Here is a 26,880-nt window from a genome sequence, read left to right as displayed (position 1 = left end):
CTGTGTGGATGCAACGGGGAAAGCCCAGTCCCGCAGTTGTGATGCCATGTATCCTTGGACCACTCTGGCATCCACTGTGCTTAATGAAGAAAAGGCATGGAAGGTAGAGATGTTGGTTATTTTCTTATGGTTTTTTATGGAAAGTATTTTTGCTAGGGTAAAGCTTCTTATCTTGTTGACCTTTTAAAATCAGTGAGGAATTTCTCCCCTCTGATACGTATCTTAGCTTCTGGGTGCACCTTTTTCTTCTCGTTTTGCATCATCAGAGGTTCCCCATGAATGAATAGGTTACTAAGCCAAACAAGCTGGTATTTTGAAACTCTGGGTATGCATTTGAACCACCTGGTTAATATGTCCTCTGTGTGTGCTTAGGGTTGGGTTGATTTCCCCCAAGTCAGATTGGCAGAGATTTGAAGAGTTCTTCACCTTTCCATCAAGCACATGCCATATCTAACTTTCTGAGGTCATTTGGATGCAGCTCATGTGTCTCCCTATATCAGAGCCTTTTGAGGGGCTCTCAGTCTGTTTCTTGCCTGAGACATGTATTCAGTTTTATTGAAGAATGAATGTATTCTGTCAGTAAAATATCTAGGTTTGTTATTGAGATTTTGTGTGGACAATAGCTAGCTCTTGTACACAGAAAGTCAGCTGCTTCAATTTAATGGTTATTGGCAGGCTAATGTTTAGCAAAGTCAAATTTAAAAAGGAAAACCACACCTCTCCCAGTAAACTTAGAGATAGGCCAGATGAGGAACATGTAATGAAACGTATTTGTTATAATATCACATAAATATTTCCTCACACATGGCAATGGAGAAGGGAAATGCTTATCCTTCACACTTCAAAAAATAAAAGATGATCCTTTGCCACATACAGTGATGCTTAAAAATATTTGTGGATCACTGTATAATTGGTTCAGATGAAAAAAGATACCAAAAGCCCAAACTTGAAGATAGTAACAGTGTGTTGTATACTCAATTGAACATTTCTGTAAAATCAAATACTGTTCAGGTGTCAGTATTTCTAAAAGTATTTAATTTCATTTTGGGGGGATTTGGAATCAATGTCAAAGTAAGTCTGAGAAAGCATTGTATATAGTGAAAAAGCAAATAATTTTGATATGTATAAATAATTTGGGAGAAGGTTAAATGACTTGATAACGGAAAATACCTAGAATCAAAAGTTACCTTTTACATTGCTTATAATGTTAATATAGCAGAAAAATGACAAAAGAAAAAAATGACACTGGGTGCAAAAGCAAAACAAATTCAGACAGGAAAATGTGAATATATTTAATACCAGATTATATTAGATAGGGGATAAAGAAGAAGTTGGGCTGACTGACTTTTAAAATGAAGACTACATACTTTTCAGTGAATGGGCAGAGCTCAAACAGATGTCTGCCAGAACAAGTTCTTCAGTCCTTGCTATACTGGTGATCAACTGAGATAATCAGAACAGTTCCTTTTGCAGAGAAAACTGACTAATTTCTTAGTCACTTGGCCACTGATTATCTGCTACTGATACTGAAGTATTCACACAGATATTACCATGCTGTTCTATTGTTTAAGAGTCTAAATGTATTTTATGGTGAAGGTGGCTGTTGAATTCCAGTCAGGGCTCAGAAATGCATGGTGCATCCAGCAGGGCTTTGGATGTTGAACAGTTTATTTTATATAACCTATGAGATTATATTGTCATTTTACAGGAGGGTTGCTGGTATACTGAACATCATTGCTGCATAAGCAAGGATGAACAGTGCATTCATGAGAACATTAATATTTTAAAGTCAAAACACTGCTTTTTCTTTCTGTTGACGTGCTTTACCTTTCCCTATAAATATATTGTTTCTTGCTTTTCATAACTGGCCTTATAAAAGGAGAAAGTAAACATGAATGTGTTTTAAAAATAACTTTGGGAAGTACAGAGGGGAAATTTTCTGTATGAGCTACTTAGTGGTTTCAATTTGCATGCAGTAGTAAAAATAAAAGCTCAGTAATGTGATTTCTGTATTGCAGTTTAGGAAAACATTGCACAATTAATTCCACATAATACTTGCAAAAAACCCTGTTTAATCAGGCATATGTTTAGGGCTGTTAAACAGATTCAGAATGCTAAATGTATGCCATATACTTAAAGTGACTACAACAGTTAATATCTTAGAAAACTTGAGTTCCATTTCAAAATGCAGCTATCAACTCCCTGACTTTTTCCCCTCAGAAGTAATCCTGTCTTGTCTGCAATACTTCCACTGAAATCTGTTTATGAGGATAGAATGTATGCTGTGTTGTTGAAAAGAGCATCTTTTCATTCCTTTTATCTTAAGAATCAGAGATTTCCAAGGCTTCAAGAAATTTGATTTATAGAGGAAACTTTCATTAACTGTTGAGTAAAGATGGTCTTTTTAATAATACAGGCTTGTAGACTCTGTTTTGCTAGAATGACCTTTTCATCAATACACAACTATATATTGCCTTGTGAATATACCAGACAGTAATTTAAGGCTGTGGCAGGAAGAGAGAACTATCTTTTCTTCCAATTTATACTCAGCAATGCAGAAGTCTTCAGAAATAACAATTCTTAAATTTTTATGTTTACACTCCCCAGTTCTGCTTACTTAAGCATTTTTGCCCATTTAAAATTAATAGTAATTTTACAACCATAAAAAAAATCATTTACATGTTTAAGTTCATTTGCATGCTTGAAGATTCAAAGTTTAATAACCTGCAAAATAAACAAAACAGAGTCATGCTTCTACAGCTTGTTCATTGATCTGAGTTTTACCCTATAAAATCAATGGCTTCTTGATGTACTACAATTATACTTATGTACAGCATAGTCATAGTCATTAGGTTTTTCTTTTATGAAGTTGTTACAAAAGAATAACTTGTTTGTATAAGATGGGCTAATCAGTAGACTTCTTTCTAATTTTAACATAGGTGCTCTTGAATTATTTTGCTTTTTGAAGGTCATTTTTTTGAAAGCTTAAAACTGAAAGAGTACATTTATATTAGATGTTAGGAAGAAATTCATTATTGTGAGGGTGGTGAGGCACAGGAACAGGTTGGCCAGAGAAGTTGTAGATCCCTCATCCCTGGAAGTGTTCGAGCCAAGGCTGGATGGGGCACTGAGCAACTTGTTCTAGCGGTTGTCCCTACCATAGCAGGGGGGTTGGAACAAAATGACCTTCCAACCCAAACCATTCTATAATTCTATCAATTTTGTGATTAATTTATTGTATCAGTTTTTAGCTTCCATGTTTTTATGCTTTCTCCACTCTTTACTTTTTCCTAGAGAAATGTGATATTTTTATCAAGACACTTGTAAGGTGTATTGGTGTATTTTATTTTTTTTTTTTCTGTAATATTTTCTAAAAATATATCCTTAAGAGTATAAGTATTTTTACACTTGCAACAATGTTTTGTATGCATGCTAAAGGTCTGTAAACATAAAGGCAACGCTATTTATACAAGCATAAATTAATGTTCAGTGGTCAATCTGGATAATCTGAAATCAAAGGGGATCATCTGAAAAGCACTGGTCCACTTTGTATAAAGGGATGGAATAGAAATAAAAAGTTTCCTGGATTGAGACATTTTCTGAAATGAATATGTGGGAAAGATAAATCCCAGTTATGGTATAGCGGGGTGGTTCATCCTCTTTATCAAACTTTAGTTTCTTAATCTTAATTTTAATATTGATGGTTTATAGGTAATGTGATTTATACTTTATTCTTTGAACTTGTAATTCTTTTTTGCAGTAATCCAAAAGACAGATGGTCTTAATTTTAAGTGATACAAATTTTGTATATTTTTTCTCTTTTTTTGAGGATGTTACTGATTTATAAGAAAGGCATGCCAATTATGATCAGAATTATGTCAGTTTTCCTATCTGTGCTTTTGTAAACATATTGCTGCATAATATATAATAAAATTTAGTTGTGTTATTCTGACACTGGTGAAAAATGGCCTGTTTCTTCTCAAGTGAATAAAATTAACAGGTAATTAATAGGTAGCAAAATGATGGAAATTTTTGTGTTAGCTTTAGAAATATTTGATATCTCCGCTACAGAATTATTACTTTTGCAAGTATGCAAGAACTGCAAACTAGCATATTATGCATCAGAAGCTTTAGATAGTGGCTTTGCATAGTGGGATATGCAGCAGCTGAAACTAATGAGATTAATTGATCCTGATTGATAGAATTTTAAAAAGCCTGCCCTTCTGATAGTCATAAATATTTAAGTCTAATTGAAATCAAGTGCATATAAAAATGCTGGTGTCAAATAGAATGGACCTTTTACTTTCCCTTAGGTTACAGTATACTATGAGAAAATGATGATGAAAATCTTGTTTTCTGTTCCTATAAACATAGATTTCTCCACAGATGCAGTACTTGATTAAGTATAGAATTACTGTGCCACATGGTTATTGGTTTCCCATAGGAATTACATCCTATTTTGACAGGCTTACAGTATTTTTAGTGCTTCATACATTTACTCATGGTAGAAAGGTAAAAATATATTTCAGAAGTCATTTTACTTTTTACATCACCATTAGCCAGGCAGAGCAGACTGATACTTCCCTGCATGCCTTTGCTATTGCTCCGTAGGTTGGGCTGGTACTAAGAGATGCCTCAGTTAGGGTCAGTTGCTATTATCCAAAGAAGCCTGGAGCTGATATAGGGATGGTTAACAGAGGTCTCGGGAACCTCACAGTGAGTGTTTTGCTCTTGGCATGCTACAGGGAGGAGAATCAGCTGGTGCTGTGTTAACCAGACAGGTGCTGCATTCTCACCTGGTTGGTCCCTTTGGGTCTCAGTGTGCCATCTGCAAAATCTAGGACATGCTCTCCTAATTCAGCCACGTGCAGGGAGGATAGGTACATTTTTACACTCTAAATAGTTTGAACCCTGCAGCAACACCCAAGCCAGGCCCTGCGGAGCTACCCAGCCATAGCAGGCTGGAGGTCTCTGCATGCCCTTTTACTCTCCTGTTCGGCGTTTGCTGTTGCAGTTTAAGGTCTGTGCTTTCCTTTCAAATAATTTCTCTCTCTTTTCTAGTTTGAGGGTTGCAAGAAAGCCTTTTCCAGACTAGAAAATCTCAAGATTCACTTAAGGAGCCATACGGGTGAAAAGCCGTACCTTTGCCAGCACCCTGGCTGCCAGAAAGCTTTCAGCAACTCCAGTGACCGCGCCAAGCACCAGAGGACACACCTGGACACTGTAAGGACACAGCAGTCCCATTGCAGTCCCCTGTACAATAGACCATCTGATCCTTTCCTCCAGCTTGGTGACAGCAGGTAGCCCATAAGAGATAGGTCTGATGAGGCTGTTGAAGCTGCTTCAAAAGTGACCCAGTAATCTAAGCATGCAAGAAGATGGACCAAACTAGTTGATGAGAAGACCACAGTTCCATGGTCTTTGCTGCAGGTAGAGGCAGTAGCTTTCTCCCACTTAGTTGATATTTAGGGAAACTGAAGCCATCTGCGATAATAAGTCCTTTTCTTTGACTAAAACTTAAGGCTAGGACATGTACCAGAAAGTCAAGAGAGGTAGAATAATTTTGTTAATCTAAAAATTTTCATGCTAACAGATTGTTGCTTTAAATTTGAGTCACAGCTGAGATTTGTTTGAAAAACTGTTTCAGAACAAAAGATCATGTTTTCACAGAGATAGTTTCCAAAGGGCAGGAGTTCAGAAATACAATTAAAACAATGCCATTTGAGTTAAATGGATGTTTAAAAAATAAATTATCGATTTTGAATAGCTGATACTATAGCTGGCAAGTTAATTATTTGTGCAAGGTGTTTTCAGAAATGCTTTGTGAAACATAAGTGGATAGATTGCAAAATAGCTAATTTCAGGAAACAGTTTGACCTAATGTTCATTTAATACTTTGTATTGTGAACCTACAAATCTTCAGGGAAGACAGACAGATTAGAACACTCAAGATGAGGTATTTATATGAGTTAGATTTATTGGGCTTTCCTTTAAGAAAACTATAAAGATATGACAAGGTATTTTTCTAAAATGAAGTATTATTAGAAAATGTGAGCTGAAGCAGTTGGTTGGTACTTCACATTAAAATGCCTTTTTTTTTTTTTATGTTATACTTTTGAAACTTCAATATTCAATACTTGGTTTGGTTTTTGCTTGCCTTCTTTGTAATATAGTAAACTAACACTTATTCTTGTTCTCTTTTCCTGAAGCAGATCCTTCTATAATCCTAAACAGTCTTTCTGGGCCTTTACTGCAGTTTCTTTACCTGATTCACTAAAGACTGTAATTTCTGATTAAGTCAAAGATTGCTCTGAGGGTGGAAGAATTGTAAGTATATCCAGCAATATTCATTGTACTGATTAGAAAAAAAAGGTAACAATGAAAGGTGCTGTAATGAAAGCTTTCCTTTTGTTTGTCTTCCTTAAAAGCTTTACTTCATCCTTTCCCCCTCTAACAAATTGCCAGCACTCTGCTTGTAATAATGTACATTTTTGTTCTGTACTAGTGTGGTTTGCAGCATCCCAAGGCTCAAAAAGGATTCTCCTGAGTTAAAATAATTTGTGATAAAACAGCATCTTTATCCTTTTTCTTTTTGATTTAGAAACCTTATGCATGTCAGATTCCAGGATGTACTAAGCGGTACACAGATCCAAGTTCCCTGAGAAAGCATGTGAAAGCCCATTCTTCCAAAGATCAACAAGTCAGGAAAAAGGTAATTTTTCTACTGTCTTGACTGGTGTAAAGCTTATGAGAAGAAATCAGTGTTATAGTATTAGATGTTTCAATGCATCTTCAAGTACTTGGGTTGATTTCAGACTATGAATTAGAAAAACCAGCAAATTATATTTAGATGTGGTTCATATATAGATAATTTCAATTTTGGCTTAATGAGGCTACCTGATTTAAAGATTTATGTTTTTTGATGTGATTGTTAATCACTAAGTGTACATAACAAGGCAAATAAAAATAATTTTTGCCAACAGAAGTGCTTGGTTTCAAATTCTGCCACTTGGTAAATACACAATATTACAAAATACTGGCCAGTCTCAGATGGAAGGATGAGGGCAGTATGTGAGATTAAGCTCTGAATTTTATTTCCATATTCCAGATACTTCCAACACGAAGATATTTCACAATGCTGATTCCCTGTGGATATCAAGTCCACGAGTCATCAACTGTTTATATGTATAAGTGCATCTCTAAAGAGCTGAGTTGTGACCTAAGGGAATGATTTTTTTTGGGAGGGAGCGTTTTTCATCATAGCTCGTATTAATCACTGGCACTATTTCATTAGATTATTTAGATTATTGAGTTTGAAAGTCTAAGCTTTCATTTTAAAGGAAACTGGTTCTGATAAAATGGAAACATGCATGAAGGGAGGGACAGATAAACCTTTGAGATGTCAACCCCATGTAGAACAAGTTATAGTTTCGAAGTTTTAAGATTAAATGCACAGCCATTCACAGAAAGTAGCAAGAAAATCACTTGTGCAGCACTGGAAGCATTGAGTGGCAGTATTTAAAGCTGCAGTATAAAAACTGGAAGAGTAAGTTTTTATTCAGTGGTTTGTTGAAGCAGGACATGGCAGTAGGAACTGACCTGCAGTGTTCATGAGGGATTTCCATTAAACTTATGTGTGTCCACTCCTGTATCAGAGATGAAGTAAATAAGCATTCATTTTCACCTTAGTAAGTAGTTCTTTGGCTCCCTTGTTCCTATGAATGCTGCCCAGAGGCAGGACTGACAAATGAGGTCTGTGAGCCTTGTCCTGCCTGTCCCAGAAGTGCAAGTTGGCCATCCAGACACCATCTCCTACAAGCATGGTCAGCGCATTGCGTTCTGAGAAGTTGTGTGATGTCTCAATTAAAATTGGCATAATGGACCTTAATATAGTAATTAAAGTTCTGCTGTAGAGTTACTGTCATTGAAGGTGAAATAACATGTTACTGCTTCTGTTGCTTTCTCATGTTGCACTACTATGTCAGATTTTCCTTCTTGCATTTCAATCACTATTTGATTTTGCTCATTTTTAATTTCCTCTTTGTGCCAAACAGTTTAAACTTGGCCCTTTTTACTCCTCACTTCACTCTCTCTGAGCACACTCTAGACTTAAAATTATCCATTTTTTTCATCCCTCTTTGATAAGGATTTATTTATGCTCACTGGTCACTTGGGATATATTAATATATATAAGGAGAAATATGCCAAACTTCTACAAAAACAAAAGAAATATTGTGGCTTCTATCAAGCCAGATACTTAAAACACAGATAAAGTTTGCATAATGTTTACAAGGTACAACATAGTTTGTTGCTGGACCTTTGAGAAGTTATAATTACTAACTAATATTATGCTTTGGTATTTGAAATATTTTCTGACAGTAATAATAACAAAAAATAAGAACAAAACCCCTTTTATTGAAGAATTAAGGTTATTTATGGATTTAATTAAAAGTGAAAATTGGCTTAATGTCAAAAAAGTAATTACGAAAATGTTAATTCATCAAAAATAACCATAAAAATTCCAAGGTGATAAAGACACAGTGGACTAATAACTTCCAGCCGTAGGGATCTATTCTGTTACAGAGAATGAAACCCTTTGCTGTCACACCCCGTTAGTCATGGATTCCTTTAATATATTGTGCCTGACTGGTTTTAATCCTCCTTTTCACCTCCCCCTGCATACCAAGTGACATTGTTGTGGCGTCTTAGGTTGCTGGCTCTCCAAGACTGTACCTGCAAATGTGTCTTTGATGTTGCACAGACTTAAATAGCAAGATGAAGTGTATTCATAGGAGTAGAATCAGCTACTTGCTGTGCTGATGTTTACATTGAGTCTTCACCCCGGATTCTGTAGATGTTTCTTCAAAGTATTTGACTCTTTCCTTGGATCTCTAAGATGGGGCCAGATTATGCAATGGGATATAGGTAAATTTCCATCTCTCAATTATTTTAAGCAACTTCTGTTGATATAGGTCTATGACTTACCATGTAAGGCAAAAATGCCTTTCCTGCAAATCCATAATGCAGTCACTGTTCCCCTTCCGTAGTTATTCACTAAATACATTTAACTGGGAATCTCTCCAGGTAATGAGATGAAATCCTGTATACAAGAAGATTCCAGCACAAATGCATTTAATGAAAGCAATTTAATGGATAGTACAATAAAATTTCATTTACTCTTCAAAGGAAAGCAGAGCCATGAGAGAGTAAAGATAGTCATGCCTGCTTTCATCATCTTTGTGTAATTTGAAAAATTCTTGATAAAAATGAGGGCAAACATGTACACAAAGACCATGTAAATATCTGTGAACAGATGCTGAAAATCTTTAGTAAAATATTTTAGGTACAAGTCTGTAATTTTAAATTATTTTGGTGGAATAAAAAAGCAGTGTTTATTATCTTATTTTAAAAAAGAAAAATTGCTGACTCTGCCAGGATTTCATCTTCCCATTGGGAAGATAGATGGAGCTTCTTCTAAGCCAGGAAGTCAGTGAAAGAGAACTAGACAGTACCCAAAATGAGAGATTATAGTGATGCTGAGAGGAATGTTAATGTACAACATGCCCCTCAACTACAATTACTTTTGAAATGTATTATCTTTTTAATCTTGTTCTCATTTCAGCTTTGACAGGAAAACTTAAAAGATTTTTTCTGTAAGTTGGCTAGACAAGTAAGCTTATTTTCAGTTGGCTACACTTTTTTGATTTCAGTAAAGCACAAATGTCTTTCATCTGTGAACTGATGGTACTGTATTCAAAATCAAGAATCCGTAGCTCTTTTAGTTCATAATTCTTTTTATTAAAGTTGAAAATGAAAATGAAATTGTGGAACATAGTGATACCGCAGTCAGCCAGATAGAAACATTCTAACATGGTTTTGGGTATTAGAGAGCAGGGATTCCTTACTGCAGCATGCTGGTCACTCAGGGGATCCTGTCTCCAATCGAATCCAAGCATCAGGTAAACAGAGTCTTTATCATACAAAAATAATCACATGTTCATTAGCTATTGACCCTTACTTGGTGTATATGTTTTACTTTCTTTTACATGGTCTCACCCCTTATCAGATATCCTTATAGGTTCCTTGGGGTTTGTCTTCAATGTCCCTTGTCATTTTTAGGTGGCTGTTCCCTGACCCCCACTTTTGAGTAAGTGCAATATCATTGTTTTGCATAACTTCTGCTTTGTCAGCCTTGCTGAGCTGGCATCCTGCTTGTGTTTTGCATGGCTTCTGTTTGCCTAAGTTACATCCTTTATCTATTTCTCCAAGGCTGTGCTGTTCTGTTCTACTGTTCTTGATAAGAGTAAAATGTCGTTCTGTTCCATTCATATCATTCTACTCATTATCATGTCCATATCATATCATTAACACAATCCAGATCCTGTGCTATTAGAACACATAACCACAGGAATGGGTCAGGTTGGAAGGGGTCACAGTGGGTCATCTGGTTCAGCCTCCCTGTTCTGGGTCATCCCAGGGCACACAGCACAGGACTGCATCAGACGGTTCTTGAACATCCCCAGTGAGGGAGACTCCACAGCCTCTCTGGTCAATCTGTTCCAGTGCCTGGTCACCCACACAGTAAAGAAGTTCTTGCTCATGTTCAGGTGGAATTTCCTGTGTGTCAGTTTCTGCCCATTGCCTCTTGTCCTGTTGCCTGGCACCACTGAATAGAGCCTGGTCCATTCTCTGACACCCTCCTTTCAGACACTTACAGGTATTGATGGGGTCCCCTGTGTCATCTCTTCTCAAGGTGAACAGGCCCAACTCTCAGCATTCTTTGTAAGAGAGACCCAGTTTGAAACTTGTATAGAAGGTCAATACCACCATTATGCTCTTCATGAAGATCCATTTGTTGTGTCACCTAGCACTCAGCCTTGTATAAGTATGAGATCATTGTCTTTTCCATGTAAGTATACCATGAAAAGTAATTTGCTATTTCTGTAGCAGTCATGCTGAAGAAATCTGTATTTGTGAATCTAAAGAAAATATTTAATTCACTTTCAAATAATGCAGTGCAGTTCCCACTGTGAACAGAATGGAATGGACTCTCCACTGGCTTTGTGTAGATGTTGTCATGAATATCTGCAATGTGCATTGCCTTTCTTAAAGGTTTTCTCTTTTAAAAAAGTGCATTTTCAAATAGATGAGAGACAATTTAAAAAGGACAAAAGATTGCTCTAATTTTGTGCAGCTGTTTGGCAAAGACAAGATCAGTTCAGTAACATTGACCTTATCATTGGAACAATGCAGTGGCTATGCTTTTAGATAGTTTTAATTTTATCCATACCAGTGAATAGCTGTTGTCATATATAATAGTTCTTTAAGCCAATGTGTCCTACCAAACAAACCCAAACCCCACGAAGATTTGAAAGATTGTTTCTAGTTAATTAAAAGAAAGTGAAATAGATGAAGATAGCTCCATCTTTGTGAAAAAAAGGAAGAGAAAATTTGAACAGTTGACATAAACAAGATCAGCTAAAGGGAATGCAAAAGTCCAAGTCTGGACTTTGAATTGGAGGATGATTTATACCAAATAATTTCCTCTTTCATCTCACCAGCCTTTGATTCCTTGGCAGTTCTAACAGTGACCAGATCACATCTTTGTTCTTTTCATTTAAATTATTTATAGGTCAGATATATTATTTAGACAAGCTTTGAGATATTGAATGCTTACCTGACAATTGCCTCTAAAAGCTGTCTGTTCTGTAAACCTGCACCATCTTAGATCATTCAAATGGGTCTTGAGGAGCCCATACAAGGATTCAGCTGATCAGATAGGTTAACACCTCAGCAGATGCATCAGTGACACTCCTAGGTTACTATTTAGTCTTAGCTTAACACAGGAATTATGTTTATTCTTCTGGTTTTTTTCTGAGACAAAAATGTTTGTACTGTCTCTGCCAAAAATCAAATATCATAGAGGCATAGCTTTAGAAAAGGCAGCCCAAAGGATATTTCTAAAAATTATCTAGACATTATGGAGATTTTTTTTAATTGTAGTTTATATGGTGCATGCACCAAATCACTAAGGAATGGAGGGAGTGATGAGACCAATAGAGATAAGGGGTATGTGCATGGCTTCTAGATTGATTTATTTCCGTCCTATAATTTTCCTTTTTCACACAGATTGGTCAGCTGTAAAATGATGGCTGAACAGTCACTTTTGGGAAGTTAGCAAAATGTTATCCCAATGACAATGGATGCTTCTATCATTTCTTCCTGTGACATCTGACTGGAAGGAGGTTTTTTCAGCTTTTATTTTGCTGTGCAGGAATAAAGGACAGAAGGCAATCAGAATTTCTCTGATCTTGCTGCTATTAATGCATGATCCCTTCCCCATTGCATTTATTGCTCTTCCAAAACTGATCAGCTAACAATGGTAGGTTTTCATAATGCTTTTCCTGATCATGATGAGAAAAATGGTGATAGACTGCACTGCTGAGATGAAGCAAGCAGTATGACACCTCAGCCATATCCACTCTTACTTCAGACTGTAGTAGAGGCTAGTAGTAGAGCAGACAGTCCACACTAGGTGTGGAGCACATTGAAAACGATGGGATAAGGCTATAAATTGTCTGGCCAAAGCAATTACTGGCATTGCCTTGCAGAGTGGCCTTTGCTGAACTTGATGAGGATTCCCGACTGAACTGAGGGGGCTTTACAGAAGCAACCTTGCTTATAAAGTTCCTGCAGGTATTCCTCTTCTCCCACTGTGCAATCCCCATTTTAGCAAAAAGGAGATACAAAATCCTCACCTTTAGAGGCAGATCTTAATAACTGAATTCTTCTGAAGCCTTGTGTTTTTAAATTCATTTTCTAACAGTTCACCTTTTCTCTCTTAGAGCCCTGTAATCTATAAGGTATATAGAATATATAATGATTTGGCTTGGAAGGAGCCTTAAAGAAGACCTAATTTCAATGCCCGTGCCAGGGGTAGGGACCCCTCCCTCTAGACCAGGTTGCTCAAAGCCCCATCCAGCCTTGAACACTTCCAGGGATGGGGCATCCACAACTTCTCTGGGCAGCCTGTTCTAGTGTTTCACCACCCTCACAGTAAAGAATTTCTTCCTGACATTTAATTTAAACCTACTCTCTTTCAGTTTTAAGCCAGTCACCCTTGTCCTGTCAATACAGTTCCTGAAAAAGGGTCCCTCTCCAGCTTCCCTGCAGGCCTCCTTCAGATACTGGAAGGTTGCTGTGAGGCCTCCATGCAACCTTCTCTTCTGCAGGCTGAACAGTCCCAACTTCCTCAGTCTGTTCTTGTAGGAGAGGTGCTCCAGTCCTCTGACGAACTTTGTGGCCTCCTCTGGACTCAATCCAATACACATCCTTCCTGTGCTGGGACCCCAGAGCTGGATGCAGCACTGCAGGTGGGGTCTCACCACAGCAGAGCAGAGCAGAGGGGCAGAATCCCCTCCCTGGCCCTGCTGCCCACGGGGCTTTGGATGCAGCCCAGGACACGTTTGGCTTTCTGGGCTGTGAGTGCACATTACCAGCTCATGTGGAGTTTTTTGTCAATCATCGCCTCCAAGTCCTTTCCCCCAGGGATGATTTCAAACACTTCTCAGCCCAACCTGAAGTTATGATATATAAACCTTTCCACCTTACAATGAAAACAAGAAATACGAAAAAACCCTATTGCTTAAAGTCATAATATTCACCTATTGAACAAAATTTCTCTGGAACTAAGGCATACAGGTGTTTTCAAAAGGTGAACATGGAAATTTCTATAAAGTTTTGAGAGATTGTCTGGATGTCTATTTTGTGGGTTATGTCAACAAATATATTATTCCCTCAGCAAAATAATACAGACCTCTTGCTGCAGCTTTACACTTCTTGACCGTTCATTTTTTAATTGCTTTACAGTACAGTAGAAACAGGCTTTTTATTGTGACTACATATTGATTTTATCACACAACTGATGAAGCTACCAGTTTGTTTAAAGATTCTAGAAAAACCAAAGTTTTATACCTGCCTTTAGATTTTTTGAATAACATGAGAAGAAAATAGTGTCTGGGGATTTTTTAAGCTGGTATCTTTTATGTATTAATTGCATGATGGGTTTCCACTTTTTCCTTTCATTTCCTTTCTTTTTCAGTATTTGAACTAAGCTTTCTTTGCAACTCAAGAAACACAGTGCTTGTTGCGTTTCTTACATGAAAGAAATTAATTTTTTTTTCCAGCTCAGAAGGTTCAACTGATGAGAAAGGAGGGAGCCAAGGAGGGTTAGAGCATTACACCATTGGTGTTTCAGAAGGTCATTCAGGCACTAAGCTAATTACCAGTGACAGTCTCCATTATGTGACTATATTAATCTGGAGGAACTGCTCTGTTTGAGAATACCTTCCACATGGGGAGCGAACATACTACCATATGAGATAAGCTGCTTCTGCATCTTTCAGTTTTTGCTTGACCTTATCCAGACTTGGTTCAGATTTCACTGTTTAAATTGCAAAAGGGAGAGAATTGTTTGAAAGAGAAGCCAATCTATTTTCTTGCTTTGAGAGTAGTTGAAAATAAGGATATTTTCCCTCATTTGTTCTCTATGGAATCCACTTTAAAAATGTCACCGATGCAAAAAGAAGTGCATTCAGGGGCGAGGGGTCAGTGAGCAGTGCCCATGGCAACTAAGAAACTATTCTGCAGAAGAAAATGCAGTAAAGAGTAAGTGTTTTAATCCTCAACTTTAATCCCTGTACTTCCTGTCTTCAGAATGAAATATAAATCAGACACCATGGCGTTCAGCAATTTTTCGTGAAAGGGAAGTTTGCAAAAACGGATTAGGAATGGGCAGCAGTGTTTAAGGAATTTAATCATACAATTTGTTGGAAAACTTTTGAGACTAGGAATGATGAGTTCTTTTGAGTGTTGCCAGTGAGAAACAGGAAAGCAGACTCTGAAAGCAGTGTAGCTCTGGTGTGGCTGACTGCCCTGTCCCTGCGCCAGCTGCTGCAGCAGCAGTGATGTGTGCTGTGGTGGGATGCACATGCCTCTCATGGAAGCTCCATTGTGGGGGTTATGCTTTGCCAGCACTACATTTAGAACTTTGCTCACCTGGGAGAAGGAAAAGTTGAAACCCCCCCAGTGATTTTCATAGTATTCTGACTGCTGTGGCAATTTTTATAACCAGAAGATTGTTGATTCATTTTACTTACTCGTTAACATTGTTATTCCATATGATGATTCCTTCCTGCACTTGGTTTCTGTCCTGAGCTTGTACTCTGGCAGTGTGATGTGCTGAAAAATGTGCAAGAAAGAAAGAACAAGTGCTGTCACCCTCGTTATATTTACACCCATGGCAAAAAAAAAAGTCCAGATTGTCTCAAAATTCTGTAAACAGCTGTCAGTGCATGCTCATAGCATATCATGTTTTTGGGTCCAGTTTTGATATCAAACAATACCCTTTTCTCTATTTCTTTGTCTTCACTTCTGTGCCACAGCATATGCATGAACATGGTCTTGATAGAGAAGGAGTCTTTCTTTCAATGGCCTGGTTGAGAGAATCTGTGGGTGGACTTGGCAGTGGTAGGTGTATACTTGGACTTGGTGACCATACTGGTGTTTTTCAACCTAAATTATTCTATGTTTTTATAATTCTGTGATTCTCTTTAGCCTGTCACTCTTCAGCCTGGGCTTTAAATGCACTGTCCAGTTCATTATGCCCCTTAAGCATCACCAGGGTCTGAGCAAGCAAGTTATAAACTGTGCACAGGATGCCAAAGAGGTTGCAATTCAGCACCCTGACACCAGCACAAATACCCTTCAAGTCTTTAGTACTGTCCTCAATGAATGTTCCTGTTCCAGACTGAGACATCCTCTGCAATTTCACATTGTTGGATATGGGTGTGGGCAGCTGCATTGGCAAGTACTGATTTTGGAGTCCTCAGTAGTGCTCCTGAAGCAGTGATATACTGGCCTCACTGGCAGTGCCCATTTGAGGAGGACCTTCATCTGCCCATTTCTCTCCTCCCTGTGATGCAGAACTCTGCCCTTTCTCTGGCACAGCTGCTTATGAGACTGCTCTGTAAGCTGAATTATGGCTTTAAGAACAACAGAAACCCCAACCTGACACAGTAATGCTCAACAGTAAATCAGAGGCAGTAGAAACTTGGAAAGTCAGCAGTGCCAGCCTAGCCAACACTTCACATTATCATCTCACCTGATAAGGACAGTAGAGCAGAACAGCATTTTACTCTGATAAGGAGAGTAGAACAGAACAGCACAGCCTTGGAGAAATAGATGAAGGATGCAGTTCAGGCAAACAGAAGCCATGCAAAACACAAGCAGGATGCAAGCTCAGCTCTGCTGACAAAGCAGAAGTTATGCAAAACAACAATATTGCACTTACTCAAAAGCAGGGATCAAGCCACATAAAAAGGACATGGGACATTGAAAACCACCAAAGAACCTATAAGGAGTTCTAATCAGGGGTGCAACTATGTCAACTAAAGTAATATAAACAGCTAGTAAGGGGGGATAGCTAATGAATGTGTGATCAGTGTGTATGATAAACACTGTTCACCCAATGCTCAGGACGCGCAATTGGAGGAAGGATCCCCTGAGTGACCAGCACGCTGCACTAAAGAATGCCTGCTCTCTAATACTCAAAACTGTGTTAGAAAGTTCCTATCTGGCTGATGTCAGTATCATGCCATGTAGCACACTAAATGGACAACTCACAGACAGTGAATGAAAATGTACAGGGATTTCCAGAGGAATCTTTACAAAAGTAAAAATCATATGCATGAAGGCTAATCCTTTTGATCTCATGACAGTTGAATGGTAGAGTTTTTTCAGTTCTAGTCCTAGGCTCTAATCAAGATATTATTTTGAACAGAGTATTTCCATGTATGACCTGGTACATGCATGCACTTAGGTTCTGGTGGAGATAAATACAAAATCAAATATTTGAAGTGCAGGCCAATGTTATATAAAGGATGGTGCAGTTCAAAAAAAAAAGAAAAAAAATATGAGAACCTTTCTTTCTGTATACTAACAATGGCTGACATTATCTACAGATTTTCATGGCAATTTTTGGTAATTTGTGAGGGGGAGAAAAATATGTTTGTGTTAAATGAAGCACCTGGTGGATAAGTATATGTTTATTTTACACCATTTTCCTCTCATGAAGTGAAAATTTGCCAAACAGATATATTTTTGGAAAGGGAAAGCAAAAAATTCTGCAGTACAAGTGTTTTCTTTGTCAGGCTGCACTTACTTGGAAAAACTGATGCTTAGCAATATCATATAATAGCTATATCCCCAAATCCCTCTGGCATGAAACAGTAGGTTTTTTCCTGCTTTTTGAATATGAACAGGTCAGCTATTAGACTGATGTTCACACAACAATCAGCTACAAGCCTCTTGGAACTGCCTGAAAAAGAGGATGAAATAGAAAGGGTCATAGGTATAATTTATATAACATTTCAGATTTGATACAATCTGATATGGGACCTGTCAGAGAAGTAATAAGTGTGTGTGTGTGCAAACATCTGTATGGGTGCTTTTTAGTTGTGTGAAGCAAAATAATAATCAATTTTCAGCAGAACTGTGGCTTTTTTGTTTATTTTAGAAAAAGGCCACTGCACTCTCTCAAACTGTACTTCCCTTCTTTAAACTAAGATTCTCAGTTGGATTTTGTTATTCAAAGTTTCCTTTCAGATCTGGCCCAGCTGCAATTTTTCCCCTTAAAGTGGTGTTCTTGGTGGTCTGTATCATTTTAGTAATGATATAATCCAAAATATTCCTCAAATTAGAATAATACCAATCAAAAGAAAATTCTCTTTTCTATATATAATAAGAGTAGAATTAATTTTAGTGTTGTCAGTCTTAATTCAACCATGTTTTCCTCTTGTAGTATTGCTTTAAAATCAGAATTTCTTCTCAACTTGAAATTTGCCAAAGTTATCTAATTGTGTAGGTTCCAAGTCCTTTTGATTCTCAATGCAAGATGCTTTTTAGTATGTTTTCCTGATTTATGCTAGAACATTAAGATGGAAACCATTTTTGTATTGAACTGAAATGTTCAATATAGCAAAACTTTGAGAGTAACAAAAGTAACTATTTCCTGCATAAAACCTAACATTATTACTGTGCAGACAGGCTAGTTTAACTTGATTTTTATTGTTTTTCTGGCCAAGGGTTTAATTGAAATAGAATGTAAAAGCAGGGAAAAGTAGCACACTCACACACACACAAGCACGCACACATATGTGAAAGCTGTGGTAGACAATTAGCAGAACATTTCTTTCTAGAAGTCCTGCACAGATGACTCACTGAAAAAAAAGGTACAGAGGGATCCCTTCTGTCTGCATTGCTTCTTTGCCCCAAGAAGTCTGAAGCCTCCGGAAGCAAGAATTAGGACAATTTTTATTGATTCTGTGTCATTTTCTGTTGAGAGAAAGGTTTCGTACTGTGCAAGAAAGCAGTGGACCTTGAAGCTGATCTTTCTGAGTTAAAGGGTGAACTGTATCTAGCAAGCAAAACTGTAATATGAGTAAATACTGTCTTACAGCATCACTTCACAGTGAACTTGTAATTTTCTAGAGGGGACATCTATGTACTCGCAATGTCATGATACTAACAAGACATAATTTTACTCTAACTGTACGAGTAAATTTTAAATTCTGGCTACTCCTTCAGAAAAGCTAGTATAATATGTGGCTCTGTGTAGACAGGTTGTGCTTCACTCTCCCAATGCCAGCTTAAATTACAGACAATAAAAATGAGTAAAAACTACTGACTTCGTATATGACAAATATTTCTTAGTAAGCTTAATTCAAAGACCATGTGAATAGCAGAAATTCCTCCTTGTCTTTATACGCAAAACAAAACCACATCTATAGAGCTATCACAGTTAGTGTAAAACAATTCCTGTCAATGAAACATAGCAGTATTTAGGGGTTTTTTGCTGGTTTTAGACATGGCAGACACATATCTAACTTGCATAAAATAAATAGACTATCACTAATGTCTCACATATGTAAATACTCTACTAGGTACACAGCATGCATATATAATCCATTAAGCACATGTTTATGTAAGCAAGATTTAAAATACTATGATTTGATGAGATAACTGGCATGTTTGAATGACGGAAGGAGTTCTGGACTTTGGTGAAGAATTAATCAAGTTAATCTGAATACGTATAGGCAGGTTTTGAAGTTAGTGAACAATTTTGTGTGGCTTAGGATTTCTCAAACTATACTGCTTCTTTTCTTATGAAGTGTATTCATAAACACAACTATTGTAAGTTTTCCTTGATGGTGTCTGACTTCTGTTATACAGCAGCAATGCTGAAGAAACTAGCCAGGTGGTATAAAAACATGCAGATCTCAGATAAAACACACACTGGTGAGAGAAACATGAAAAAAAGGATCTTTTCTTGTAAGGAGACATTTTCTCCAGAATTATGTCACTCATGAAATCAACAGCATGCCTCTGCTTTTGAACTCAAGTGTAATGAAATTGAAAACTGAGGAATAAGAATCTTACTCCCTTCTAATTACTTCTGCTTGTTTCATTTAATCTTGGGTAATTATTTATTCATATGCAAAATGTACAGGAGTAGAATTTCCATCCATTGTTCTGAAAGGCGATAAACATTAGCTGATTGTCACAGAAGTAAAACAGTTGTAAATCATGACTGACAGATTGTTTTGTATATTAGAAAAAACTGCCACATTGTGATAATGGAAATGGTTCTGTTTTTCCAAATATGAAACTTCACAAGTATTACCATAAAATTGAGTTAATAAAGTCAAAAACTATTATTTGGAACAAATATCAAATACAGAAAAGTTTTAAGTGAGCAGAGCAATTGATTGTTAATTTGAACTTTGGTCAGCCATAAATTTAGTTTATATTACAGCACACAGAAAATGGCTGTGCTCAGCATGGTAGAATTGTCAGTTATTGATTTCACCATTCAGTGAGGTAACTTCATAACCATACATTTCTTAAAAACAGATTGCCAAGTTTTCAGTCCCAGCATGATTGTACTGGTGCTCAGCTGAGTGATCATGAGAGAAGCAAGATGATCATGGGGTAGTGACACATTTCAGTCACAGTGCTGGGAGATCTGTGCTGGGATAGGATTCATGTAGATGTCAAAGAGCGTCAACTTTCTTTTGCAGTTGAATGATAAGGCTACAGTCCAGGCTGGAAAAGAAAAGTGGTATTGTTAAAACGGAGCAAGAAATAGACAGCAGCAGTTATATCTGGTCAATTATTATTTCTCCTTTATGGCTTTTTTAACTGAAGATAAAATCCTAGGGTTGCAGAGAATGGTTCATGGTTTTTGCTTGGTTTTAAGATCAACTGTCTTTTCATTGTCTGTTCTGTGGTTCCTGACATACTAAAGAAAAGTCATAGCTCTGATTTCCCTGCATTTGTCAAAATGCAAGTTGGTTTCAGTGAAAACTTTAAATTACAAGTTTTTGTGAAATATGTAAAAATACTTGACTGAGATAGAGTGGGGTTTTACTCTCAATGCCTTTACAGGAAAAAGAAATGCCTTGATCAACAGTATTTGAACCAGCATCTGTGTTTTGCCCTCTATTTTGTTCCAAAAATGCCACAGTTTGTGCCTCCTTATGGAGAAAAGATCTGGGAAAACACTGGAAGGAAGATGAGCTTTAAATGGCAGAGGAAGGAGGACCAATAACCAAAGAAATTGTTGCTACTGCCTCTGTCAAGAGAAAACAGTAATGGTTGGAAATGGAGTTTTCCAGTAGTGTGTAGTTTGGGCAGCAGCTGTCATTTAATGGCTGGGTCTGCTACAGGAAATTTACCCATTTCTGGTCCTGCTGTTCAAGGAGTAGGGTAGGGAAGGCTCCTCTAGTCCTTGCTCTCCTCTTTTCAGTGGTACCACAGTAATTACTCTTAAAAGAGCAAATCACATGCATACCCTGCAGCAGGGAATGATAAAATTTTTCCCAGCATCTGTTATCTGGGGAGAGTTAATATGGAAGGCCTGTGCTAGTATTTTCAGTGGCAATTTGAATTAGCAGTGTGCATCTGCTGTTGCACAAGTCAGTGGAATACCCACCTCTTGCTCAGGATATTTCATCATATGTACATTAAACACATATCTTGTCATTCTAAAATTACACATTATATACATATAATAATGCATATTGTAATACATACATTTGCATGTATGTATGCATATGTAAGTTTACAACATATCTATTTCTAGCCCTTGTGGTTGTAAATCCTAATCGACAACAGCCAATGCATGAAATAAGAACTACCCTCAGAAATCACATCACAGCTGTCTCACAGTGTTTCTTGCTCTGTTTTGTTTTTTTGTTGATGGTCCTAGGTTTTCTTCATTTTTATAAGCATTGAAAAGCCAGAAAATTTATGCCAGCACAGATTGTCAGGATAGGTTTGTTCTAAATAGCAAAGGATTTATGAATGCAAGATTCCTGAACAGTGCAAAATAGAAAAATCTGTAAAATAGATGGTTGCCTATTTTATTTTACAAGATTTATTTAATTCTTGTAACTAATGCATAAATACTTAGCTCTCCATTTCTTGTTTTTCTCACCATTTTATCCATGAGTGCCATCTGATACAGAAAATTGGTCCATTTCTTAAAAAGAAACACACAGTCAACTTTACACAGGCAACTTCTGTGATTGTGTATTCTGTGTGATAGAATCCTGATTCTTCTATAGAAGTCAGATTTTTCATATTATATACACTTTAGATTCCATAGAAATTTAAATTCACATAATGCTTAATAATAATGTAACTGTAAGAATTTGAATGAGGATATATTTGACATTTAATTTCACAAGCACTTAGTTTCATGAAAAAGCCGTGTTACTAGTGATAGCAGCAAACCTAGCACAATTACTGGGTAATAGCAGACAATGACGTGTGCCAAACTGGAAGAAACATTTGTACTTATAACAGATTGTAAATATGGATAACAAAACCATCTGTCAGGGTATTTCTCCCCTTCTCCCTTTTCCCTATCCATTCTCTCTCTCCCTACAATTCTAGAATAACAAACATACCCCGGAGAAGTAGTGTACCTTGGGGCTTAGTAATGACTGTCTAAGTTTTTAAGAGAAGGAATCACCTGCAGCATGCACAGTGTGTGCATAGGTGTCACAGGCTATGTAGCATCTCCAGCTACAGGGTCAGGTGCTTATGATGTGTAAGACCAACTCTCCACTCAGTTGCCATGGTTTTACGCCAGTGCATATTATCGATAGTAATTTGAATGTTTATCAGCATTTTCTGGCACAAGGATCATCTTGTGGCTAAGGTTCTTTTTATGGTTGCATCTCAAATAATTTCCTCTTACTCTTCTTTCTTCATTTGTCCCATCCCTGGGGAGTTCTAGGCCAGGGTGGATGGGGCTCTGAGCAGCCTGATCTAGTAGAAGGTGTCTCTGCCTGTGGCAGGGGTGTTGGAACTTGGTTCCTTCAAATTCAAACCATTCTGTGACTCATTTCTGAGTATAGGATGTGCAGAAATTAGTTTTGTTGTTCCTCTTCCTCCCCTTAAGAGTTTTTTAGAGGTTATGTTCTAGTTAACTGTTACCTGCTCACCCCCCATGGCACCAAACAAGAGAGGAGAAGGCTCAGCTGCCTCTGTGAGATTTGCTTCTTGGGAAAGTACAGCACATCCAAGTGCACTAGGTCAGGGTTCTTTCTATGATGCTGCATGAACCTGGATGATAGGACAGGATATTTATGGGCATCTCAGCCACTGCAGTAGCCCACGTGCTTGTAAACACAGACCTTCCTTTTTCAGGCTTTTAAATGAATACACCAAAATGGCTTTAAGGAACAGACAAATTTTTGTTATATATAACATTAACATCAGGCAGCAAATCAGGATAGGCATCAGTCCCAGCAGCCTGCAGCAGCATCCATAACCTGCCCTAAACCTCAGGGTGCAGTTTGGCATTACAACTGTGTCATCCTTGTTAGGGTACTGCAGCAGACTTTATCCCTTTTCCTTATTTTGGTGTTGGGATTTTTTTTTAATTGTATTTTTTTACTGTATTTTATTGCAGCCTCACATTGAGACTCTCCATCCAGTTTCATCCAAAGGAAAACTCTTGTTATGAATTTGTTTATTAATTGTTTGTAGAGAGAATTTTCTGGTGATCAGCCAGATTAACAGACTTGCTGTTGATGGACCAGGTACAGGCAGGTGGCCATGCATGCAGCTAGGATTACTGGCAGTTACAGAGCACTCACAGTTCTGCTGTAATGTGAAGCAGATGTAGTCCTAGACAGTTTAAGAATGGGGTCTCAAGACAACTTTGGTCCGTAGGAAGTGGTCCCATTTCCGTTGTGACTTGCCTGTATATTACCACTCCTGGCTGCTTGTTCCCAGTCCCTCCTTTTCAGTGTTACGGGCACCTTTGCTCTTCTGGTCCTGCAGTGGGGCAGCTCAGGACACTAAAACAGCATGAAAATATCATTATAGTACCCCTCTGCTGACATAAGCAATGTCAGACATCTGATAAATCTCCAAGCCCATTAACTAGGACGCTCTTCTCTTTTGCAGTGTGTGACAAGAGAGCAAAGCAAAGTCCATCTGTCCAGGATCCTACCTGTACAAGTAGTCCTTTTCCTCAGCACAATCTTGTTAAGCATCTGGAAGTGTTTTATTCCCCTGATTCAAAAAATGCCTGCTGGAATGAAAGGATGGTATTAATCAGGATTTAAAAGAGAAGATTTCTGATTGTGCTCCATTTTTTCTCTAACCTCAACGTTTCTTCATTATAATTTTTCACTGTCGTAAGGATTTCCCCTTACTTTCCCTTTCTTTTGTCCACCTTTTGTTATAATTTCCTCTTTTTTTCTCTCTTGTTTTTCAGTTGCGATCAAGCTCGGAGCTTGGCCAGGACATCCTGAATGACTGCCTTGCAATCCAGCCCCTCCAGCCAGCCCTGTCACCACATGATGCTGTAGATAATACCATGGGACATTCCCCAGGGCCTGCTTGTGATATTTACCCAGGTATAGAATAAGACAGATAAAAACTGCTGTATTATTGCTTGCTTAATATTAGGAATAATTTTGCAGAGTAGAATGTACTCTTAAATCCATATCTATCTCATAAGAAGGCTAGAATATGAAAAGTAATATAAAAAAAGATTTTAAGCATGTTTTTATAAGTTTTTTGGACAAATCATACATATCCATGAAAAGACCTAATGCAACATAGAGGGATGTTTTTGCTCTATAGGCATTTGATTCTGCTACCAATTCACTTCTACCATTCCTTGTAGACATCTTGAACACATTAAGCTTCATTTAAAATCACACTGTTTTTCCTCTGCCTTATTTGTGGATCACATATCAGTTTTTCAATTGATCTACATTAAGGAACTGAAATGCTTCATTATGTGCTCACATATTTTGACTATAAATATACAATAAACACATTGATACTATAAATGTAATAATCGTATTGTTTCAGTTAAATATCTGAGATTTTCCTACTAAAATACCTTTGTCATACCTGCCTACAATTGTACAATTGTTGTTCGCATTTCAAATAAATTTGAAACAATTGGTAAGTTATGAATGATAATAAATCTCAAAGCTCAAGAGGGAGATGGGTAGGATATTCACAATGGGCAGGATGTTAACATTTTTAATGCAGTATTTTAATAGTTGTGAGGACATCTGTTTTTAACTTTCAGGCAGAACGCATTACATCTTTTATCACTTCAACTTTTAAGTGAGAACCAGATGTAGGAAGTGAATGAATTGGCTTCATTGATGTTATCTGCAGTAATGAAAATTACATTATATGAAGTAGCCACTTCAATAAGTGGTTTTATTTTACTGAGAGGCTTGTAGAGCTATCAATTCTATTTCATATGTTTGTCAAGGCTGAGTTGTACAATAGTTGGTGATGATGTAGGTTTATATGACAAAAATCAGGACATTTAAAGCTGTGACTGATTGTATTCTAGTTTATTAAGTAGTTGCTATTACTTGTATGCTGTTAACTTTTAAATGCCTTAGTCTGAATACAGAGTGAGTGTGACATTTGCTATGTGAAAGAAAAGGGAAATTTCATATCTTAGAGATATGATTTTGGCCAGAGGACCTCTAGGAACATGTTGCTGGTTATAGTTGCTTATTTTACATTGTTCATTGAGAGGGAGTTGGATAGGGAGGAATGTTGGGATTTTAAAAAAATTATTTAATGGTTTTACCAAGTGTAACATGCAAAACTGAGAGATAATAGACTCAGCTTTTCACTTTTTTTCAAGTTCCTAGACAGAATGGAAGCTGGGATGGGACAGTGTGCCAGATGAGCTGTGATCAGATTTTCAGAAACTGAGGATATTCTCACAGGAGATTTCCACAGCAATTTTTTAAGCACTCCTCTCTAGCTTCCAGGCTGTGATTAAGTGTCCAGGTCTGTCTGCTGGGTCAGTCAAACACAGGCTGACAGTGGCTTGAACAAGGACTGCTGCCCAGGACAAGCTGGGTAAAGCTGTTGCTTCCAGCCGGCCCTTAGCTGGCAATTGTCTGCAGTCATGATGTCTCACAGACAGCTTCTGAGACTGAGACATTACTTTCTGTAGTCTCATTCATGCCTTGTCTTTGCAGCACTGCTAACTATGAACATTCTTTGGTATAATAATTTATTTTGGTAGTTTCTTTCCTGGCATTGCTTCCTGTTGTATGACATTTTTTTATGGTAAATTGATTTTTATGGTAATTAATCAACGTACTCTTATCAGCATTAATTTCTGTGTAAGGAATAATCTGTTTTCTCTTACATGTGTTCCCAGCTGTCTATAACTTGGCAAATTTCTTGTAGTTTTATTCACTTGTGTTGTTTCATACCAGTTAACTGAGGGTACTACGTCAGGTATAGATCAATCCGTGTCACTCCATTTTGACAACCATCAAACCCATCTGAAATTAATTGTTTCATTAACTACTCACAGGGCTGCTACAGAATAATATACTATGTGAATACATTCCCTCCAACAGGCAGGGAATTATTTTACTGAAAGGGCAACATGAAAATTATTCATGTCCCACAGACAGAAAAGTAAAATACACAAAAGCATAAGTGTCCTGCCTCAGAGAAGCTGCCCTACAAAATTCTCTGGAAACAATTTTTTTTTTTTATAAATATAGTTAACAGCTCGGAGACTTCTGAAAAATTAAATAAATTATTTTTACTGGGTACTGTTTGAGACAGCATATTAGCTGAAATATCTCTGTGCTACTTTTAAAGTAGAAGGCAAAGTAGATCTTCATTCTTCCAGTGATGTCAAATCAAACTTTTCCTACTTGAAAGTGACTTGGCTTATGTTGATGCACATTTCAAGCAAAGATAGGTTTTATTTCCTGTAGAAGAAATCTACAGAATAAATGTTTGAAAGCAAAGTATTAGAAATAAGTAAGAAATGTCAAAAGTATATGTTTAGATGCAAAATTCCATTTTCATTTACATAGTGGAACACCTGTAGTAACCACTGTACAGTTTCTCAGTACTGTTAAAATACAGAATCTATAAACACAGACACATTTAAACGAAATACAACAATCTTTTTTATTATTTATCTATTACTTGAAGTTAGATCTCCAAAAATGTTTTTTCTTATCTTGTAGTCTTTATGACTTCATAGAAGAAATCCAAACTGAGTATAATCTTACTAATACAGTGAAGGAGCATGACAGATCGTTTGCTTAAAAATGACACAAAATTACACTTACGGGTCTAAAGCAAGTGGACAGACTAAGGGCTAAGCATTGTGATAGCATCTAGGTTTTAATTTTGAACAGTACCTAGGCTTTTGGGTTTATTCAGTTCACACAATGAAGATGTGAGTGATGCATTCATAATAAGAACATGGGGATTATGTTT

At 37.2% G+C, this 26,880-nt stretch overlaps 1 protein-coding gene across 1 annotated transcript in view; it reads left to right on the top strand.

Moving 5' to 3' along the window:
• Window positions 1-26,880, top strand: part of GLIS3 (GLIS family zinc finger 3) — a gene marked incomplete at its 3' end in the record, with an annotated part of 121,033 nt that overhangs the window by 72,374 nt on the left and 21,779 nt on the right. Inside the window, exons 3-5 of the mRNA XM_082300957.1 lie at window positions 5,062-5,223; window positions 6,602-6,712; window positions 23,855-23,996. Of these exons, the coding sequence (XP_082157083.1) occupies window positions 5,062-5,223; window positions 6,602-6,712; window positions 23,855-23,996 (415 nt within the window). The remainder of the gene's footprint in view (window positions 1-5,061; window positions 5,224-6,601; window positions 6,713-23,854; window positions 23,997-26,880) is intronic.

This window comes from Coloeus monedula, assembly GCF_965178545.1.
Source record: "Coloeus monedula genome assembly, chromosome: Z".
Classification (NCBI taxonomy): domain Eukaryota; kingdom Metazoa; phylum Chordata; class Aves; order Passeriformes; family Corvidae; genus Coloeus; species Coloeus monedula.
Note: the sequence above shows the minus strand (reverse complement) of the source record. Positions and strands in the feature narration are given on the sequence as shown.